The 21,106-nt window shown below is 45.0% G+C and overlaps 1 protein-coding gene across 1 annotated transcript; it reads right to left on the bottom strand.

Moving 5' to 3' along the window:
- Window positions 1–83: 83 nt before the first annotated feature.
- LOC106578277 (epidermal growth factor receptor kinase substrate 8-like protein 1) lies at window positions 84–19,538 on the bottom strand. The gene is made up of 15 exons (XM_014156949.3): window positions 19,162–19,538; window positions 10,488–10,624; window positions 10,086–10,150; window positions 9,863–9,992; window positions 9,582–9,670; window positions 9,432–9,506; window positions 5,816–5,964; window positions 4,944–5,088; window positions 4,766–4,818; window positions 4,557–4,665; window positions 3,551–3,676; window positions 3,249–3,405; window positions 2,771–2,936; window positions 2,052–2,184; window positions 84–543 (listed from the first exon to the last, which is right to left on the bottom strand). Exons 2-15 carry the CDS (start codon window positions 10,576–10,578, stop codon window positions 457–459), a joined length of 1,575 nt encoding a protein of 524 aa, XP_014012424.1. The 5' UTR covers window positions 10,579–10,624; window positions 19,162–19,538; the 3' UTR covers window positions 84–456.
- Between the last annotated feature and the right edge of the window lie 1,568 nt (window positions 19,539–21,106).

Raw genomic sequence — 21,106 nt, 5'->3', positions numbered from 1 at the left:
GGCCTAAGTGTAAAACTAAAGTTCTAATCGAAGAAAATGCTTTGTCTAATATGTGAGTGTATAAATAATGGACATAAACAAGACAAGTATACATTAATTTAAGTTGGTCTGCAAATAGCAGGGAGAAATGGAAACAATTGATTCAATCAAGTCAACATAGAAAGGAGAATATTCAAGAATACCTCAGATTATTGGCTTAACAGAGGACAATTGCCCTTAAAAAGTTTAACTTTAAAGCAACCATTTACAGAAAAAGGCAAAGCCTTGATTCAAGACTCCACAGTCTGACTTGAAGAGCCACCAATTACATAAAATTCATATCGGCATAATATTACATCCAACAGTGAATCTAACTTTTGTTAGAATCAAGACTGTCTTTGTGATTGTGTGTATGTGCAGGGATTGTTCCCTTTCAGCATGAGTCTTTTCATTTTTAGGAGAGTGGTACGTGATGTCTTACAGTGTGCTACTCTCCAGTTTCAAATCCAGCCTCATCTTCTGCTTTTCCATCACTGTCTCCAGCTCTGTGGCCTTCTTGGCGTCCTGGGAGAACAGCATTTCAATCAGGTCCAAGTTATGGTAGGTGAAAACATGGAAAGATGACACAACAGGGACATGATGGATTTAAAACTCAGAACTGTGTGCAGCTGGAGTAAAATTTGGAAAATGCATTAGTTTTATACGTATGATGATGCTGAGGCACACTGCAATCATCATATAATTAGTAATCATATAGGATCTATATGGCAGTCATCAGATTGCTATATAGATCCAATTGAGTGGGTTGAGTCACTGATGTGATCTTCCTGTCTGGGTTTGGCACCCCCCTCGGGTTCGTGCCGTGGGGGAGATCTTCGTGGGCTATTGGTGGTTTGAAGATATCCCTCTAGTGGTGTGGGGGGCTGTGCTTTGGCAAGGTGCTTAGGGTTATATCCTGCTTGGTTGGCCCTGTCTGGGGATATTATCGGACTGGGGACCACAGTGTCTCCTGACCATTCCTGCCTCAGCCTCCAGTATTGATGCTGCAATAGTTTGTGTCAGGGGGGCTAGGGTCAGTCTGTTATATCTGGAGTATTTCTCCTCTCTTATCTGGTGTCCTGTGTGAATTTAAGTATGCTCCCTCTAATTCTCTCCCTCCCCTCCCGGAGGACCTGAGTCCTGGGACCATGCCTCAGGACTACCTGGCCTGATGACTCCTTGCTGACCCCAGTCCACTTGGCCGTGCTGCTGCTCCAGTTAACTGTTCTGCCTGCGGCTATGGAACCCTGACCTGTTCACCGGACGTGCTACCTTGTCCCAGACCTGCTATCTCTAACTCTGAATGCTCGGTTATGAAAAGCCAACTGACATTTACACCTGAAGTGCTGACCTGCAGCACCCTCTATTATTTGACCCTGCTGGTCATCTATGAACGTTTCAACATCTTGGCCATGTACTGTTATAATCTCAACCCAACACAGCCAGAAGAGCACTGCCACCCCTCAAAGCCTGGTTCCTTTCTAAGTTTCTTCCTAGGTTCCTGCCTTTCTAGGGAGTTTTCCTAGCCACCGTGCATCTACATCTGCATTGCTTGCTGTTTGGGGTTTTAGGCTGGGTTTCTGTATAGCACTTTGTGACATCGGCTGATGTAAAAAAGGCTTTATTGATTTGATTGATTGAATGCCCCCGTGCACAAAGCGAGGTCTATACAGAAATGGTTTGTCGAGATTGGTGTGGAAGAACTTGACTGGCTTGCAAAAGAGCCCTGACCTCAACCCCATTGAACACCTTTGGGATGAATTGGAACGCTGACTGCGAGCCAGGCATAATTGCCCAACATCAGTGCCCGACCTCACTAATGCTCTTGTGGCTGAATGGAAGCAAGTCCCCACAGCAATGTTCCAACATCTAGTGGAAAGCCATCCAAGAAGAGTGGAGGCTGTTGTAGCAGCAAAGGGGGGGACCAACTCCATATTTCACGCCCATGAGTTTAGAATGAGATGTTTGACGAGCAGGTGTCCACATACTTTTGGTCGTGTAATGTATAATGTGCATTATAGGCTGATCAGTACCTCCAACAGTGCTTTCTGCACAGTGAGCTGGCTGTACACTCTGGCACCCTCGTCTGGTAGAACTTCTCGTAGGTCCTCCTTGTTCAGAGAGAAGAGCAGGGCTCCTGTCAGCTTTCCCAGTAACGTCACCGTCCTGAGGGGGAGATGCACACAGGTGGTCAGTCACTTGCCTCAGTCTTTACTCTTCATTTATTTATCCTATTCAATCATCTGTGAACAACTGAGTCATCTCTGTGTAAGAACTAGAAAGATCCATTGAGTACTCAATCCAGGTCTTGAGGACTATTCCAGGTTCAACAATTGATTCGGTAGAAAGTAAATGAATATTGGTATATTGCGACAAATGCCTATGAACTGATTAGTAAACAATACATGTAACGAAATCCTGGAGTTACTATAAGTCCACAAAGTCAGTGATACACAGGGAGACCCCAAATTACCTCAACTAACCTGTACCCCGCACACTGACTCGGTACCGGTACCCCTGTATATAGCCTCTTTATTGTTACCTTTTACTTTAGTTTATTAGGTAAATATTTTCTCAACTCTTCTTGAACTGCACTGTTGGTTAAGGGCTTGTAAGTAAGCATTTCACGGTAAAGTCTATACTTGTGTTCGGTGCATGTAACAAAGTTTGATTTGATTTGACCAGAATAGGTCCCTGATTGGAATAGGATGAGTATGGAGTTTAGGGTTTGTGGGGGTCACGTCAAACTCACATCTCACTGAAGCCCTTCCCCCTGAGCCACTCCTCCACCTGCTCGGGGGGTGAGCGGTAGTCCAGGGGGACCGAGGTGTCCGAGGAACGAGGGATGACCAGGGGCCTGTTTAGGCTGGCCTTCCCGTTGGTCAGTCTCTGGAGGAGCTCGTCATTCACCATCATGACTGAAGAGAGGGAGAGGTTTTACTATATGTTGTCTACAGTATGGTGTCTATCTGGTTTATCTTGTTAAAACGGAGCAGACATAACAGCTGAAAGCACTGTCTGTCGTTCTCTCCTGTTTTTATGTCTTTCACACACAGAGGGAACAGACAACCACTTTCCACTCTCTGGAGCCTCCCTCACACACACTTGCATGTACACACATACACATTCACACGACAGAGAAAAGACAAAGCGTCTCTGTATAGTGCAGCGCCTGAGTCGCTCCTCTGACACAGTGCACAAATATAAAGCCTCTCAGTATAGTGTGATACCTTTGTCTGTGTCATCTCCGGCTGGAATGTATTGGTTGTATGATGGTGGAGGAGGGTGGTGGTGGTGGGCTGAGGGGCTTGGGGTCAAGGAGCTAGGGTTCAAGGCTGGAGGGCTCGGAGGACTGTGAGTCATGGTCAGGGCAGGCGAGACTGGAGGCTGGCCCGGAGCAGAGGGAAAAGGAAAGAGGCGTGAACAACATTGATATTAACTCAATGAAAGGACTACCAGTATGTGGGCGTGAGTAAAGGAATGGGCATGGATTGGCGTGTGTGTGCATGCGTGTGTTACATTGGTGTGTTACCTTTGGTGGTCTCATGGTGACAGGGCTTTCTATGTGAGACACTGGCTCCAGGATGTTGAAGGGGACAAAGCCGACCTCGTTGAAGCGATTACGACACTTCCACCAGCGTTTGGACGACTCCACCACCTGACACAGAAAACGAGAGGAGCCAATGTTTATACAGAGAACAATTAAGGAAGAATGAAACAAGTGATCGATTTAATCGTGTGGTGTTGGCAACTCACAATTTTCTATTTCTAGCAGTGAAAGTTGTTGCCAAGGTAAGAGCCAGTATGTACAGTATGTCCAGAATCTGGCAAGGACAAAGTGTTCAGTACCTGTGCACCAATATTTGTTTACTAGGTTTTTTAAATTCTGGCATTACACCCTGATTAAGCAATAATGCTTGATTGAGGAGACATTTCTTGTTTTGGACTCTCTCTCTACCACACCTGCTGTCGCTAACTCTGAATGATCGGCTATGAAAAGCCAACTGACATCTACTCCTGAGGTGCTGACCTGTGGCACTCTACAACCACTGTGATTATTATTATTTGACCCTGCTGGTCATCTATGAACATTTGAACATCTTGGCCATGTTCTGTTATAATCTCCACCCGGCACAGCCAGAAGAGGACTGGGCACCCCTCAGAGCCCGTTTCCTCTCTAGGTTTCTTCCTAGGTTCTGGCCTTTCTAGGGAGTTTTTCCTAGCCACCGTGCTTCTATATCTGCATTGCTTACTGTTTGGGGTTTCAGGCTGGGTTTCTGTATAGCACTTTGACATCGGCTGATGTAAAAAGGGCTTTATAAATAAATATGATTGATTGATTCTAAAGATGGATTTTGTACAGTATCACCAACATCACTGGATTGTGCACCAGATTTGGTCTTTATCAGCCGTGTGTCTTACCATTGAAAGAGAGCCCTGGAAACATGGCACATAGACTAGCTACCAGGCGTGTGTTTTTCAAGAATGTTCCTGCATAGTTCTGATTAATGTAACGTAATGACTTTTCAGATGTTTACCTCCAGTGTATCTCCCTGTTGTACTGACAGCTCACTGTTGTTGCGGGCCACAAAGTCATAGCTGCAGCTGTACATCCTCTCTCCCTCAGGGGGTAGGACACTGCCATACCTGAGAGGGAAAAAGTGAATGATTGATATTACTACAAAATAAAAGTAAACAATACGAAAATAGTTTTTTTTTTAAATCCAAAGGTGACTTAAAAACGTACAGTTCATCGCTCATAGGGGTGACTGGAGGTCCAACTGGCTGAGTAGGCTGCAGCTGAATTAGCAAAGAGGGGGGGGGGGGCATGGGGGGAGAGAGGGAGAGGATGATGTCAGGACAGTACAGAGCAAATTCATATGTTACTCACTTTGTAAACTCAATGTACATCTCATATTCCATACCTTTTGTTTTTCCCGCAAGGCTTCATGTTTGTGTTGTGACTCGACCGGATCCTCCCAAACCTGCCCATCTGCCCTGGAGGCCTCTGGCTTCCACCCGTCCAGGAACACAGGTGTGTACGGGGCCACGGGCCCTCTGAGCTGGGAACTTAGAGGAGAGAGAGTAGGAATATAACCAGTGTAGAACTTGACTGAGATGAGCCAAAATAAATAATGTCATCTCTCTCCACAGTACTGTACTATTTCAGTGGCACATGTTACTGGCTGACTAAATATTGACATCGTCATGTCATGCTGTCTCATCATGTCACGTTTTGCAAATGTCACAGTCTGCCGCAGTGTCAGGTCTATCACGTGAGACTATAGACTGCGACACTCAATATTTGGCCAGCAGCATACCACCCTGCATCCCACTGCTGGCTTGCTTCTAAAGCTAAACATGGTTGGTCCCTGGATGGGAGACCAGATGCTGCTGGAAGTGGTGTTGGAGGGCCAGTAGGAGGCAACTTTTCCTCTGGTCTAAAAAATATCCCATTACCCTGTGTAGGGTGCCGTCTTTCGGATGGGACGTGAAACGGGTGTCCTGACTCTCTGTGGTCATTAAAAGATCCCATGGCACTTTTCGTAAGAGTAGGGGTGTTAACCCCGGGGGCCTGGCTAAATTCCCAAACTGGCTCTCATACCATCATGGTCACCTAATCATCCCCAGCTTACAATTGGCTCATTCATCTGTAACTATTTCCCAGGTCGTTGCTGTAAATGAGAATGTTATTTTACTTACCTGGTAAAATAAGGGATAAATTAAAAATAGCCAAAAGTTCATTCATCATAAGGGTTCATAGGGGTCCAGGAGGCACAAAGCACTTAGTACCTACTGTGGTAGTGTCCAGTGGGGCCCAAGGGCCGTCCATAGCTGCCTCTCCTCTTCGGTCAGGTTGTCTTGAAGCAAGGATATGGCTGAGTTGGTCAGGGCAGGGCTGATCACTGAGGCTCCTAAAGCTGGGCCCCCAATAGTCCTCACCAGCTGGGGCCACACAGGAAAGAGATCACAGTTTAGATCAGGATCATTGGGAAGAAATGGGTTGACTGGAGAATTTGCAACAGTAGATTAATTATGAGGGGCAAGCTAGGCCTAATGAACTCTATGGTCCGGTTTTCACAGACACAGATTAAGCCTAGTCCTGGACTAATAATAATTCTCAATGGAGATTCTCCATTGAAAGCACTTCTCAATCCAGGAGTAGGCTTAATCTGTGTCCGAAAAACTGAACCTATAATATATTGTTCATCACTGACTGGTATAACCCACTATGACTGTTATTACATGTCATTATACACTCTGTGGCCAGTTTATTATGTACACCTAGTACTGGGTCAGATCCCCTTTGCCTCCAGAACAGCCTGAATTCTTCAGGGCATGAAAATGTTGCTTAATTGGTATCAAGGGATCTAACGTGTGGTGTGCCAAGAAACATTACCACACTACCATCAGCCCACTACCCCACACCATTACACCAAAGCCACCAGCCTGTACCGTTGACACCAGGTAGGATGGGGCCATGGACTCATACTGCCTACGCCAGCATGATGCAACAGGAACCGGGATTCGTCAGACCAGACAGTGTTTTTCCACTCATCAATTGTCCAGTGATGGCGTGCCCACTAGAGCCACTTCTTCTTGTTTTTAGCTGATCGGCATGGAGCCCAGTGTGGTCGTCTGCTACAATAGCCCATCCGTGACAAGGACCGACAAGTTGTGCGTTCCGAAATGCCACTCTGCACAACACTGTTTGTGGCCCGCCTGTTATCTTGCACGATTTTTTCCATTCTCCTTTGACCTCTCATCAACGAGCTGTTTTCGCCGACAGAACTGCCGCTGACTCTGTTCTGTTTTTTTCTCGCACCATTCTCTGTAAACCCTAGACACTGTCGTGCGTGAAAAGCCCAAGAGGCTGGCCGTTTCTGAAATACTGGAACTGACGCGCCTGGCACCAAAGATCATACCACGCTCAAAATCGCTTAATTCACTAGTTTTTCCCATTCTAACGTTCAATCGAACACTAACTGAATGCCTCAATGCCTTTCTGCCTGCTTTATATAGAAAGCCATGGGCACGTGACTCATTGTATGAGCGAACCATTTTTGTGAATGGGTGGTGTACCTAATAAATTGAGTATCAGCATAGAGAGAACCAAATGTTCTGAGTGAGCTGACCATGATAGCCAGGGTCAAGAGGGTCATGTGAGGTTTTACCCTCCCAGCCCTCTCAGCAGACGACACAATGCTACAGATAAGCAAGCCATCACACCTCTCTCTCGGTTTCTCCCTGTTTCCATGCAGGTGTGCCAGGTTGCCCATTTTTCCAACTCCTCCCTCTATTCCATCATGGAGTGATCCATAGTTTTATAGGCAGGCAGTTCTTACAGTGTGCCAACCAAGTCTGTGTAAACTGGCACACCTTAACAAGGTTATTTCCTATAAGTATCTTTACCATCTTTCATTAGTCTAAACTCTCATACTTAGCAGTCTTGTATCATATTTGGGTCAACATGTCTTCTTCTTATGAGTCTGTTTATGTGTATGCTAACAAAATGTGACCAAAGTTTCAATCTGTGATATCACACTGGGTGCACTGCCTTGTGCAAATATTGAACAGCCCTCAAAATATTTTTCCGGTAACGTTTTCCCCCGTGTTGAAAACCATTAGAATTTTTCTACAAAATGCATACTTGCCTGTAGGCAGGCATACAGTGACTTCAGAAAGTATTCACTCCCATTGACTTTTTCCACATTTTGTGTTAAAGCCTAAATTTAAAATGGATTATGTTTAAATTGTCTGTCACTGGCCTACACACAATACACCATATTGTCAAAGTGGAATTCTGTTTTATGAAAATTGTACAAATTAATAAAAAATTCTAAGCTGAAATGTCTTGAGCCAATAAGTACTCATTCCTTTGTGGCAAGCCTAAATAAGTTTGGGAGTAAATTAACAAGATTTTTGTCTTGAATACAAAGTATTATGTTTGGGGCAAATCGAATATAAAACATTACAGAGTACCACGCTCCATATTTTCAAGCACAGTGGTGGCTGCATCATGTTATGGGTATATTTGGGCCTCCCGAGTGGCGCAGTGGTCTGCATCACAGTTGGTAGCTGTGCCACTAGAGATCCTGGTTCGAGTCCAGGCTCTGTCACAGCTGGCCACGACCGGGAGACCCTTGGGGCGGCACAAAATTGGCCCAGCGTTGTCCGGGTTAGGGGAGCGTTTGGCCAGCAGGGAGGTCCTTGTCCCATCGCGCTCTAGTGACTCCTGTGGCGGGCCGGGCGCATGCATGCTGACACGGTCGCCAGGTGTACGGTGTTTCCTCTGACACATTGGTGTGGCTCGCTTCTGGTTAAGCGGGCATTGTGTCAGTGCGGCTTGGTTGGGTTGTGTTTCGGAGGACACATGGCTCTCGACCTTTGCCTCTCCCGAGTCCATACGAGAGTTGCAGCGATGAGACAAGACTAACTACCAATTGGATACCACGAAATTCGGGAGAGAAAAAAAGGGGTAGAAAAAAACAATGTAAATACTTTTTTTATGGGTATACTTGTAATTGTTAAGGATTGGGGAGTTTATCTGGATAAAAAATAAACGGAATGGAGCTAAGCACAGGCAAAATCCTAGCGGAAAACCTGGTTCCAACAGAGATGAATTCACCTTTCAGTTTTAGGACAATAACCTAAAACCCAAGGCCAAATCTACACTGGAGTTATTTACCAAGAAGACAGTGAATGTACCCGAGTTACAGTTTTCACTTCAATCTACTTGAAAATTTATGGAAAATCTATGGAAAGCTCTTAGAGACTCACATCTGTAATTGTTCCCAAAAGTGTTTCTACAAAGTATTGACTCATGGGTGTCAATACTTGTGCAAATGAGATGCATTTCATTTTCAATACATTTGCAGAAATTTCTTAAAGCATGTTTCCACTTTGTCATGATGGGTTATTGTGTGTAGATAGGCGAGAGAAAAAAATCTATTTAATCAATTTTGAATTCAGGCTGTAACACAACAATGTGGAATAAGTCAAGGGGTATGAATACTTTCTGAAGTTACTGTACATGTATATCAATACACAAACTATATGTGGACAGACATACTAGACAGAGCATACACATAGCCTACGTACAATAGCCTAGTAAGTATGTAACAAGGAGTCAAAAATCAACATGACATTTCTAAACATACTCACGAATTTAGCTGTTAAATATAAGAATCACTCACCTATCTAATTTCATAATTGAGATGACATAAGGATACTAATGAAAAGAAAAAAAGTTACTTTTAAGATACTACTTTTGGTTCCCTCCTAGTTATAAAGGTATAATCCTGTGTTGACAACAATAGCAACAGGTGTTGTCCCCATAGCTCTCTCCCTCTGTAGGCCTTTCCTAGCCAGAGAACAAGCAATGGGTATAAAGTTTATCATTGTTGACTCACCATATCCAGAGGTTTGAACACATGGTGGAGCAGCTCTTCTGAAGATGGGTTGGAGATGGAAGACTTGAGACGAGCCTGGAAAGGAATATGATGAGTACACTATCTAAAGTGTTTTGTTGACATAGTACTGGCAATGTTTCGTTTACTCACCAGAAGACTGAAGCAGTATTTGAATTTTTGGAAGATATCCATGAATTCTACTACAGGTGGAGGGCAAGCTTTTGCAGTAAGCAAGTCCTCTATATTCAAGAGAAAAGGCAGGGGAAAAAATAAATGATCAGTGGATTTTAACTTTGAATAGCATCCTGAGTTGAACCAGTTCAGGAGGTCACTTGGCTAGCAAACATATTGTTGCTCATGTGAATCTTGAGCCCTATAGGGTTTGTGAGTAGCTTAGGACAAAACAAAAACAAATTCCTTATCTCTCTTACCCTCTGCTGTTTGCTTGGGACTTTTCTTATTTTTCTTCTTCGTCTGGCTTAAAACTGTGGCAGCCACTGCAGTCTGTTGTAGCTTTGCCATGAAGACCTCAATGTCAGCGAAACATTGATTAAGGATCCCCTAAAATTGAGACACATGTTAACCCTACTGTAAAATGGTGATTGAAACATATAATATTGAAATTGTAAAGTGCATGACAATATTATTACATACCACTTCTCTCTCAGCTCGTAGAAAAGAAATATCAGGCTGAGGTTGGCCACCGTTTACACCATTCGCTGTTGAGGACAGAAGAGAATATGCCTCGTATCCATTTCCATTCATTGCCTAGTTGGAATTTCCTGCATTCAGAATTCCTGCCCACTCTAACTCCCCACACACCTTCCCCAACACACACAATGTAATCTCTGTATTCCTGAGAATCTTTTACTTTAAATACCTCTGCCAGTGCCTAATTTCTCCCCCTCTCTCTCTCTCTCTTCCTCTCTCTTCCCCACTCTCCTCCTTTTAGCCAATTCGGTTCAAAGTATTTCATTGACATGGCAAACATTTAAATTGCCAGAGCATGCACAAACATTGGCTCTCAAACAAAAAGGATGGTTCCCATCTACATACCTCTGATTCCTGGGTAAGGTGGAGGGTTGAAAGGCGGGGGGTTGGGAGCATGTGGGATGGGGGGGCTCGGAATTCCGTAGGGGTCCATCATTACTGCTTTAGTATTTTGGGGAAGAACAGGGTCTATCGGAGGAAGTCTGGAGGAAAAGGAGAGAGAGATTTTTTTTTAACCAGGGCACTCATACTGTATCATGCACCTTTCTACCATCAAGGGATAGTTTTTGTAAAGCAACTATGTAATTTGACTATATGGTTGGAATGCAGCGGATAAAACACAAATGAAGCTACTTCCAGCAAAGTCCTGCCACTATCATGAATATGATTCATGCAAAAAATGCTTTTCCGAAGACTTAGGTCATGACTGTTGCTAATAGCAACCCTTGATTCAACACCATGGGTAACTCCCTTCAGTAAATGCATATGGAACTGTGACATATTTCATCTCCTTGGTAAATAAGGATTGACATATAGCGTCAAAGGCACCCACCACCTCCCTGTCACGGTTGTCGTTGGGGAAGGAGGACCAAAATGCAGCAGGTATGTGGTTGCTCATCTTGAACTTTTATTTGACTCAAAATGAACACCAAAATAACAAAACGAACTCACGATCAACTAACAGTCTTCTCAGGCTCACACACGCTAGACAAGAAACAATCTCCCACAAAACCCCGGAAGCACCTCAAGAATAACGAAAACCCCAAACAACAACAAAAAATCCCCCTAAACTAAAGGGAGGGAAGGGAGGGTGGCTGCCGTCACCGACGGCACTTGTGCTACACCCCCCCTCCCCAACCCACCTATGCAGGTGGTGGTTCAGGCTCCGGCCTATTGTCCTCCAGAGTGCCGACCGACCCGATCAGCCTCGGACCGTAGGCAGACTCCCCCTGCTCCGGATCATGGGCAGACCTCCTCCTCTCCACCCTGTATGCAGACTCATCAATTATACAGTTAATCAAAATTCCTTTTAAATTGTCAGGCTTACTCAGTTCAGGGTTGCTGCTAAACTCCCTTGGTTTTGGGTCATCGGCAGACTCTGGGCCGATGGGCCGCTCTGGCTGATTCTGGCCGATGGGCCGCTCTGGCGTCTCCGGGGCAGTCGGGCCGCTCTGGCGTCTCCGGGCAGTCGGGCCGCTCTGGCGTCTCCGGGCAGTCGGGCCGCTCTGGCGACCCCTGACTGGCGGGCAGCTCTGGCGACCCCTGACTGGCGGGCAGCTCTGGCGACCCCTGACTGGCGGGCAGCTCTGGCGACCCCTGACTGGCGGGCAGCTCTGGCGACCCCTGACTGGCGGGCAGCTCTGGCGACCCCTGACTGGCGGGCAGCTCTGGCGACCCCTGACTGGCGGGCTGCTCTGGCGACCCCTGACTGACGGGCAGCTCTGGCGACCCCTGACTGACGGGCAGCTCTGGCGACCCCTGACTGACGGGCAGCTCTGGCGACTCCTGACTGAGCCGACGCACTGCAAACCTGGTGCGTGGTGCTGGTACTGGGGTTATCAGCCTGGGAACACGCACCTCCAGGCTAGTGCGGGGAGCGGGAACAGGACGAGTCGGACTGGGCTGACGCACTTGAAGCCTGGTGCGTGGTGCTGGTACTGGACGTGCCAGACTGGGAACACGCACCTCCAGGCTAGTGCGGGGAGCAGGAACAGGACGAGTCGGACTGGGCTGACGCACTTCCGGGTCCGCACGAGAGACAGGAACTGGAAACCCAGGGCTATGGAGGCGCACAGGCGGTCTTGATCTTACCTCCTGCACAACCCGTCCTGACTGGATGGAACTAGTAGCCCTGTACGAGCGGGGTGCTAGTACAGGGCGAACTGGGCTGTGCAGGGGCCTGATGGTTGCCGTGCGTAGAGCGGGAGTAGGGTAGCCTGGTCCTAGGAGGCGTACCGGCGACCAGACGCGCTGCGCAGGCATCCTCCTACCAAGCTGGATGCCCACTCTAGCACGGCATCTGCGAGGGGCTGGAATAACTCGCACTGGACTGTGCGTGCGTGCGTATGGGCGAGATTGTGCGCACTTCAGCAAAACACGGCGCCCTCCACTCCATACGCTCCTCCATGTAATCACGGGTAGCTGGCTTATGGCTCTTCCTTGGCCTCGCCAAACTACTCGTGTGCCCCCCCAAAAAAAAATCTTGGGGGTGCCTCTCGTGCTTCAACGCCAGTCGTGTTCCTCGGTGACGTTCCCGGTCCTTACCCCATTTTCTCCATGGGCCCTCTCCGGCCATAATCTGTTCCCATGTCCATCTTTCTCGTTGGTCCAACTCAATTTCCCACTGCTCCTTACAATCCACCTGTTGCTCCTTCCTCTGCTGCTTAGTCCTTTTGTGGTGGGAAATTCTGTCACGGTTGTCGTTCGGAAAGGAGGACCAAAATGCAGCAGGTATGTGGTTGCTCATCTTGAACTTTTATTTGACTCAAAATGAACACCAAAATAACAAAACGAACTCATGATCAACTAACAGTCTTCTCAGGCTCACACACGCTAGACAAGAAACAATCTCCCACAAAACCTACACCAAACAATTACCCATATATAGGACTCTCAATCAGAGGCAACGAGGAAGCACCTGCCTCCAATTGAGAGTCCCAACCCCCCCATTAACCTAACATAGAAATACACTCACTCGACTAAACATAGAACATAAACCAAAACCCGGAAATAATAAATTAAACGCCCTTCAACAAACACACCACCCCGAACCACATAAAACAAATACCCTCTGCCACGTCCTGACCAAACTACAATAACAATTAACCCTTATACTGGCCAGGACGTGACACTCCCGAACATAATGTGCACAATAGGGTTACAATAGGAGGTCTTGAAATGAAAGCACAAACAATCTTGATCAGTGATAATCTAGTAAAAAATGTACTGTAAAACAATTGAATGTAAGATTTAAAGAGCAGAGGTACAAATATCAATATTGACGTCTGCCTAGTGTGACTAATACACATTAACTCACATATAAAACTATCTATAGCTAAAATGACAAAGCAAATGTGTTCCTCAACTTTAGACAGTATTGGAACAACAGATTTAGACAGATAAATAGTTCCGTCACGTTTACAGGTCAAGACATTGTCTGACATTAGTCTGTTTGCTAACCCTTGAAGACATACATACACTCTTGGGGGGGAAAAAAGGGTTCCAAAAGGGTTCTTCGGCTTTCCCAAAGATGAAAGAATAGTAAATTCTCAGCAACTTCTCAGTCATGCAAAAACTTTGATGGCATCCAGCACTTCGGATTTGGAAAGAATGTTATATACCAAACTTTCATAGCACCTTGGTACAAACCAAAACGATCATCGAAATCCAGTCTGAAATCGCAAATTAATGGTGGAGATCTTATAATAACTCTATGCCTTCTCTTATCGGGGGATATCCATCAATGCCCTGGGCCTCACTTTAGCACGAACCCCATCAAACGGCCTATGCACCCATGCTCCTCTTGCGAATGGTAGATAAAGAGTAACAGCAAAGCTTTGGTATGTTTGGAATGCGCGCAGTGGATTCATTTAAAATGCAGCGATCCTAGCTTTGGACATGGGGTCAATGAAGCTTACCGTTGCTGTCTGTGTGCTGTACCCGCGGGGTGTGTGAGCATTGAAGGTGGAGTGGGGTCAGAGGACTTACCGAGGGTGGAGAGTGCACCAGAGGAGGGGGGTCCACAGCGGAACGGAGGCCACCAGAGGCGAGTGATGGGGACACGGTGTTGAGGACGATGGAGTAGCACCTGGGGAGGGGTGCTCCATGGCGACAGAGAGGCCACCGGAGGCAGGGCAGTGGGAAGATGGCAGTGCAGTGGGAGGCGAGTTACAAGTGGATCGGGAATTCAATGAGGGCTTTGGGAAGAAGGGCTTACATTTTGTGCACTTAAACGTCCGAAGCCTACTACGGAAGATCGATGAGATACGCCTGTTGGTTTGCAAATCAGAGGTGGGTGTCTTATGTTTTATGTTTTACTGAGACATAGTTGGATTGAGATAGGTAATTACTCTGTTGTCAGGAAGGATCGGAATCGGAACGTGGGGGGGATATGTGCGTTTGTAAAATCAGACATCGCTTTTAACGTCAGATCGGATTTATGCGCCGATCTGGAGATTGTCTGGCTGGATATCTGCCTTCCCAAAACCAAGCCGATTTTGTTGGGGGTGTGTTATAGGCCACCGAAGCAGAATGAATTCTATGAAGGTCTTGAAATTGTGTTGTCAAACTGTAATGATTCCCTGTTGAAGTAAATAATTTTGTTAGGAGATTTCAATACTGATGTCTGCAAAAAGAATAGCCCAACCCAGAATGTAGTTATGCACTTTTGTAGATCACTTGCTCTGACCCAAATGATAAAAGATCCCACCAGGAAATGTGAAACAGTGCAAAGTATGATTGACTTAATATTGGTGTCTGATAAATCCAAAATATCACAGAGTGGAGCAATAGCACACTGCTCAAAAAAATAAAGGGAACACTTAAACAACACAATGTAACTCCAAGTCAATCACACTTCTGTGAAATCAAACTGTCCACTTAGGACGCAACACTGATTGACAATACATTTCACATGCTGTTGTGCAAATGGAATAGACAACAGGTGGAAATTATAGCCAATTAGCAAGACACCCCCAATAAAGGAGTGGTTCTGCAGGTGGTGACCACAGACCACTTCTCAGTTCCTATGCTTCCTGGCTGATGTTTTGGTCACTTTTGAATGCTGGCGGTGCTTTCACTCTAGTGGTAGCATGAGACGGAGTCTACAACCCACACAAGTGGCTCAGGTAGTGCAGCTCATCCAGGATGGCACATCAATGCGAGCTGTGGCAAGAAGGTTTGCTGTGTCTGTCAGCGTAGTGTCTAGAGCATGGAGGCGCTACCAGGAGACAGGCCAGTACATCAGGAGACGTGGAGGAGGCCGTAGGAGGGAAACAACCCAGCAGCAGGACCGCTACCTCCGCCTTTGTGCAAGGAGGAGCAGGCGGAGCACTGCCAGAGCCCTGCAAAATGACCTCCAGCAGGCCACAAATGTGCATGTGTCTGCTCAAACGGTCAGAAACTGACTCCATGAGGGTGGTATGAGGGCCCGATGTCCACAGGTGGGGGTTGTGCTTACAGCCCAACACCGTGCAGGACGTTTGGCATTTGCCAGAGAACACCAAGATTGGCAAATTCGCCACTGGCGCCCTGTGCTCTTCACAGATGAAAGCAGGTTCACACTGAGCACATGTGACAGAGTCTGGTGATGCCGTGGAGAACGTTCTTCTGCCTGCAACATCCTCCAGCATGACCGGTTTGGCGGTGGGTCAGTCATGGTGTGGGGTGGCATTTCTTTGGGGGGCCGCACAGCCCTCCATGTGCTCGCCAGAGGTAGCCTGACTGCCATTAGGTACCGAGATGAGATCCTCAGACCCCTTGTGAGACCATATGCTGGTGCGGTTGGCCCTGGGTTCCTCCTAATGCAAGACAATGCTAGACCTCATGTGGCTGGAGTGTGTCAGCAGTTCCTGCAAGAGGAAGGCATTGATGCTATGGACTGGCCTGCCCGTTCCCCAGACCTGAATCCAATTGAGCACATCTGGGACATCATGTCTCGCTCCATCCACCAACGCCACGTTGCACCACAGACTGTCCAGGAGTTGGCGGATGCTTTAGTCCAGGTCTGGGAGGAGATCCCTCAGGAGACCATCCGCCACCTCATCAGGAGCATGCCCAGGCGTTGTAGGGAGGTCATACAGGCACGTGGAGGCCACACACACTACTGAGCCTCATTTTGACCTGCTTTAAGGACATTACACCAAAGTTGGATCAGCCTGTAGTGTGGTTTTCCACTAATTTTGAGTGTGACTCCAAATCCAGACCTCCATGGGTTGATAAATTGGATCTCCATTGATTATTTTTGTGTGATTTTGTTGTCAGCACATTCAACTATGTAAAGAAAAAAGTATTTAATAAGATTATTTCATTCATTCAGATCTAGGATGTGTTATTTTAGTGTTCCCTTTATTTTTTTGAGCAGTGTATATGGAATCAGTGATCATTTTATTACATTTTGCACAAGGAGGATTTTTAAAGATATATTTAAGTGTCACAAAACCGTTAGAATCAGAAGACTAAAAAAATACTGTGTTGAAAAGTTTAGGGAGGAAGTGGGTAAAATTGACTCGTCACCTGTGCTAGATAGTGTAGGGGTAGACAGTGCCTGGGAAGTCTTTAAATGTAGATTCCTTAATGTGGTGAATGTGATGGCTCCCATTAGACGCGTCAGGGTAAAGCAGAGATCTAGCCCTTGGTTTAATCATGAGATTCTAGAATCTATCCAGGCAAGGAATAAGGCCATTAAACATTTTAAGAACTCTCAAGAGCAGCATGATTTTGTCCTATATAAACGTCACAGAAATGAAGCACAGAGCAGGATGGATGAAGCTAAGAGGGGTTACTTTGCTGAGAAAATAATTGAGAACAAAAATGACCCTAAAAAGCTTTGGAAATAATTTAAGGAACTAGGCTGTAGTAGTACTACCAAAAACAAACTAAACAGTATTGGACTGAACATCAAAGGGGAGATGGTATATGAAAAAGCAGAGGTTACCAATGAATTCAACTCTTTTTTTACTTCTGTTGCCAGCAAGCTGGTTAGCAAGCTGCCCACCAGTTCTGGTTTGTATGGAAGCAACCAAGTCAAGAAGTATTATGTAGAGTTAGGGGTTCAGCCAAACTCTTTTTCTTTTGCAAAGGTAGCAACAGCCAAAATAGTCAGTATGCTGCCAGAGTTTAAATGCTCCAAAGCCACAGGCCTGGATAATATTCCTGCAAGGTTTCTTATAGATTCTGCTGAGCAAATTGGCCCTTGTATTATGCATATGGTTAATCTCTCTCTTGAACAAGGTACCTTTCCCATGGACATGAAACAAGCTAAAGTTATACCTCTGTATAAGAAGGAGATAAAGTCTGATTATTAGCCTGTATCTATCCTCTGTGTAACATCAAAGATCCTGGAGAGAATTGTACATGAGCAAATGTATGAATATGTTAACAAACAGGGTCTAATGTATGATTTTCAGTCAGGAATTAGAAAAACATACTCCACTGATTCATGTCTACTTTACTTGACTGACTTCATCAGGAAAGAGATTGATGATGGAAATCTGTGTGGAATGGTACTGCTTGACCTACAGAAGGCCTTTGATACAGTTAACCACTGTCTCCTAATCTCCAAACTGGAGGCACTGAGGTTAAGCAGTATCACTCTAGGCTGGGTAAAGTCCTATTGATCAGGAAGGGAGCAAGTAGTAGAGGTTAATGGTTCACTGTCTCAGGCAAAACCAATGAGTTGTGGCGTTCCGCAGGGGAGCGTGCTTGGGCCTCTGCTGTTTTTATTGTATATTAACAATATGAAAAATGCTTGTTCTTGCTGTCTTTTTCTTTATGCGGATGACTCTCCACTTCTGGTGTCTCACAAAAGTAAAACTATGTTGGAGAGCATACTTAGCATAGAGCTTACTAACATTAGCAAATGGCTTGGAGATAATAAGCTATCTCTGCACTTTGGGAAAACTGAAGCAATTATTTTTGGATCCAGACCTAAATTGAGTAGGTCCTCTAAAATCAGTGTGGAATTAGGGGGTGAGGTGCTGACTACTAAAACCTCTGTTAGCTACTTGGGATGTATCCTTGATGGAAGCTTGGGAGGTGTGAGCATGGCCAATAAAGTGCTAAGGAAGGTTAATGCCAGGACTAAGTTTTTGGCTAGAAAGTCCAAGCTTCTTGATAAGGACTCCATGAAAGTGCTAGCTACTGCCCTCATTCAATGCCATTTTGACTATGCTAGTACTTCCTGGTTGGGGGCTTATCTAAACTTATGAAGGGGAAGCTGCAGATAGCCCAGAATAAGCTGATCTGGGTAGTATTGAAGGTGAGTCCACGTACTCACATAGGCAGGAACTGCTTTCAGGAACTAAACTGGCTGCCTGTTGAGCCTAGGGTGTCCCAGATTAGACTAGGTTTGGTTTACAGGAGTATTTATGGTCCTGCACCCAGATATCTAAGTGATTACTTTCCTCGTGTTAGGGATGCACACAATCACAGCACCAGATAAGGTGTTGCTGATGTGTGCTTATACAGGTTCAGGATTAATGCTGGGAAAGGTACTTTCTTGTATACTGGAGCCTCAGAATGGAATGAGTTGCCTCTGCCCATAAAAACAACGTCCTCTCTGGGCAGCCTTAAAAATATAAGAACCCTTTCCACAGAGGGTTGTACATGGAACCCAAAACGGTTCTACATGGGAACAAAAAAGGGTTCTTCGAAGGGTTTTCCTATTTTTATTTATTTAACCTTTATTTAACCAGGAAAAGCCCATTGAGACCCAGAGTCTCTTTTTCAAAGGAGACCTGGCAAAGAAGGCAGCAACAATTAATACATTACAGAATTAAAACATATACCAATACAATACAACATGATCCAGCCTAAAATAAGCATTTACACAACACTCTGTAACAAGGTCTTCCATCAAAAATCCTATGGGGACAGCCAAAGAACCCTGCAAGGTTCTAGATAGCACCTTTTTTTATAGGATTGTACTGTACACAAAGTACTATCTACTCAACTATGTGCATTCCAATGCAGTGCATCATTTTAGAAATATACACCAGGTAGCATCTAAATTATATCTTACCTTTTCTGTGTCCTTTAACTGTGGGTTTCAAAGTAATTCTGAGTATCAAGCCTGCGTCAGTGAACTGCCACCATTCTCTCTCCTCTCCACCACAATGGCCTTGTTCTCTCAGTCACACCTTAAGTTACGTAAAACCAGTCAAACAAGTCTGTCCTCTATAGTTCTCAGCTGCTCACTCACTCCCATCCATCTCTCTCGCTTGCTTTCAGTCTTTATTTTATTTAACTAGGCAAGTCAGTTAAGAACAAATTCTTATTTTCAATGACGGCCTAGGAACAGTGGGTTAACTGCCTGTTCAGGGGCAGAACGACAGATTTCTACCTTGTCAGCTCAGGGATTCAAACTTGCAACCTTTCGGTTACTAGTCCAACGCTCTAACCACTACGCTACCCTGCCGCCCCAACAGTGCAGACATGCGCATACTTTCACTTTGGCCGACATCCATATAGGAACTGAGAATGGATGATAGTGATGCAGAGAGGTAAACAACGTAAAAGTAAACCATGGCCGTGGGACATTTCCACTTCCTTAAAAGTATCTATTATCTTTTAAATCTCTCTGTGTATGTGTCTGTCTGCAGGTGCATTCTGGCAGACGAGTAAAAGAAGGGATTTTTAAATGCATACAAGTCTGTATACATACAATAAGTACATAAATAGACAATGATAACATATGCTAGAGGGTACAACAAATTACAGATTATACAAAGACCTTAAAAGAAACACACATATTGATTGTTTTAACAGCTTTCTTATTAGAAGAATGTAGAATGGTCTTAATGTACTGCTCGAATTCCTTATAGAAAACAAGAGTGGTTTCTTATTGGTGAATTTACATTTATGAATATGAAATTTTGCCATTAGCACAATTACATTTATGAGGTAAAATAGTTTTTCTTTATTATGGTTAAGGAAACCTAGCAGCACATCCTCCCATAACAAACAAATGTCATTAAGAATATTAACAATTATAAAACTGTGAATAGCTTTCCATAATTGTTTTACATGTAGACAATGCCAAAATAGATGCGAAACTGTTTCTGGATGCTCAACACAAAAAGTACAATCAATGTTAATGTATTTTTTTGAGTTTCTTCAGGTAATGATTCACAGGGTCATACTTATGGATCATTCTGAAAGATCCCTCTTTGATCTTGTTAACAAGCAAGTATTTGTGTGGTAATAACCAGACTTTTTTCCAACAGATATTGAGTAAAAGAAGGGATGGGAATTGTTTCTCAGTGAGGATAGCGTCACAACGATGGATAGATGAAACAGGATACCTTTCCAACTCATCCTACATTAAAACAATACATTCAACATTTCAAATGGCCAGAACTACAACGCCTCCCATGTAACCATAGCTAATTAAGCAACAAGGACCGAGGAGGTGTGGTATATGGCCGATATACCATGGCTGCAGGCTGTTCTTAAGCACGACACAACGCAGAGAGCCAGGATACAGCCCTTAGCTGTGGTATATTGGCCATATATCACAAACTCCCGATGCGCCTTATTGCTATTATAAACTGGTAACCAACGAGGTTAGGGCAGTAAAAATAAATGTTTTGTCATATCCGTGGTATACGGTCTGATATACCATGGATGTCAGCCAATCAGCATTCAGGGCTCGAACCACCCAGTTTATAATGTCAATTAGAAAACAAAATCTTTAGACTAAAGTGCTTTTAAATCAGTAGAATCATAAAGGTCATATGTACAAGCCCCTTAACCGAAATGTAATTTGTGTTTGTTTATTAATAAGGCATTGTCCTATTGTTCACGCCACACAAACCGATGCTGGCACTAAGACCACACTCAATGAGCTGTATACGGGCCATAAGCAAACAGGAAAACGCTCATCTCCTTTTGGCCGGGGACTTTAATGCAGGGAAACTTAAATCCGTTTTACCTCATTTCCACCAGCATGTTAAATGTTCAACCAG

The sequence above is a fragment of the Salmo salar genome, chromosome 19, assembly GCF_965601325.2.
Source record: "Salmo salar chromosome 19, fSalSal1, whole genome shotgun sequence".
NCBI lineage: Eukaryota > Metazoa > Chordata > Actinopteri > Salmoniformes > Salmonidae > Salmo > Salmo salar.
The sequence above is the reverse complement of the archived record's forward strand: the minus strand, read 5'-3'. Positions and strand labels throughout refer to the sequence as shown.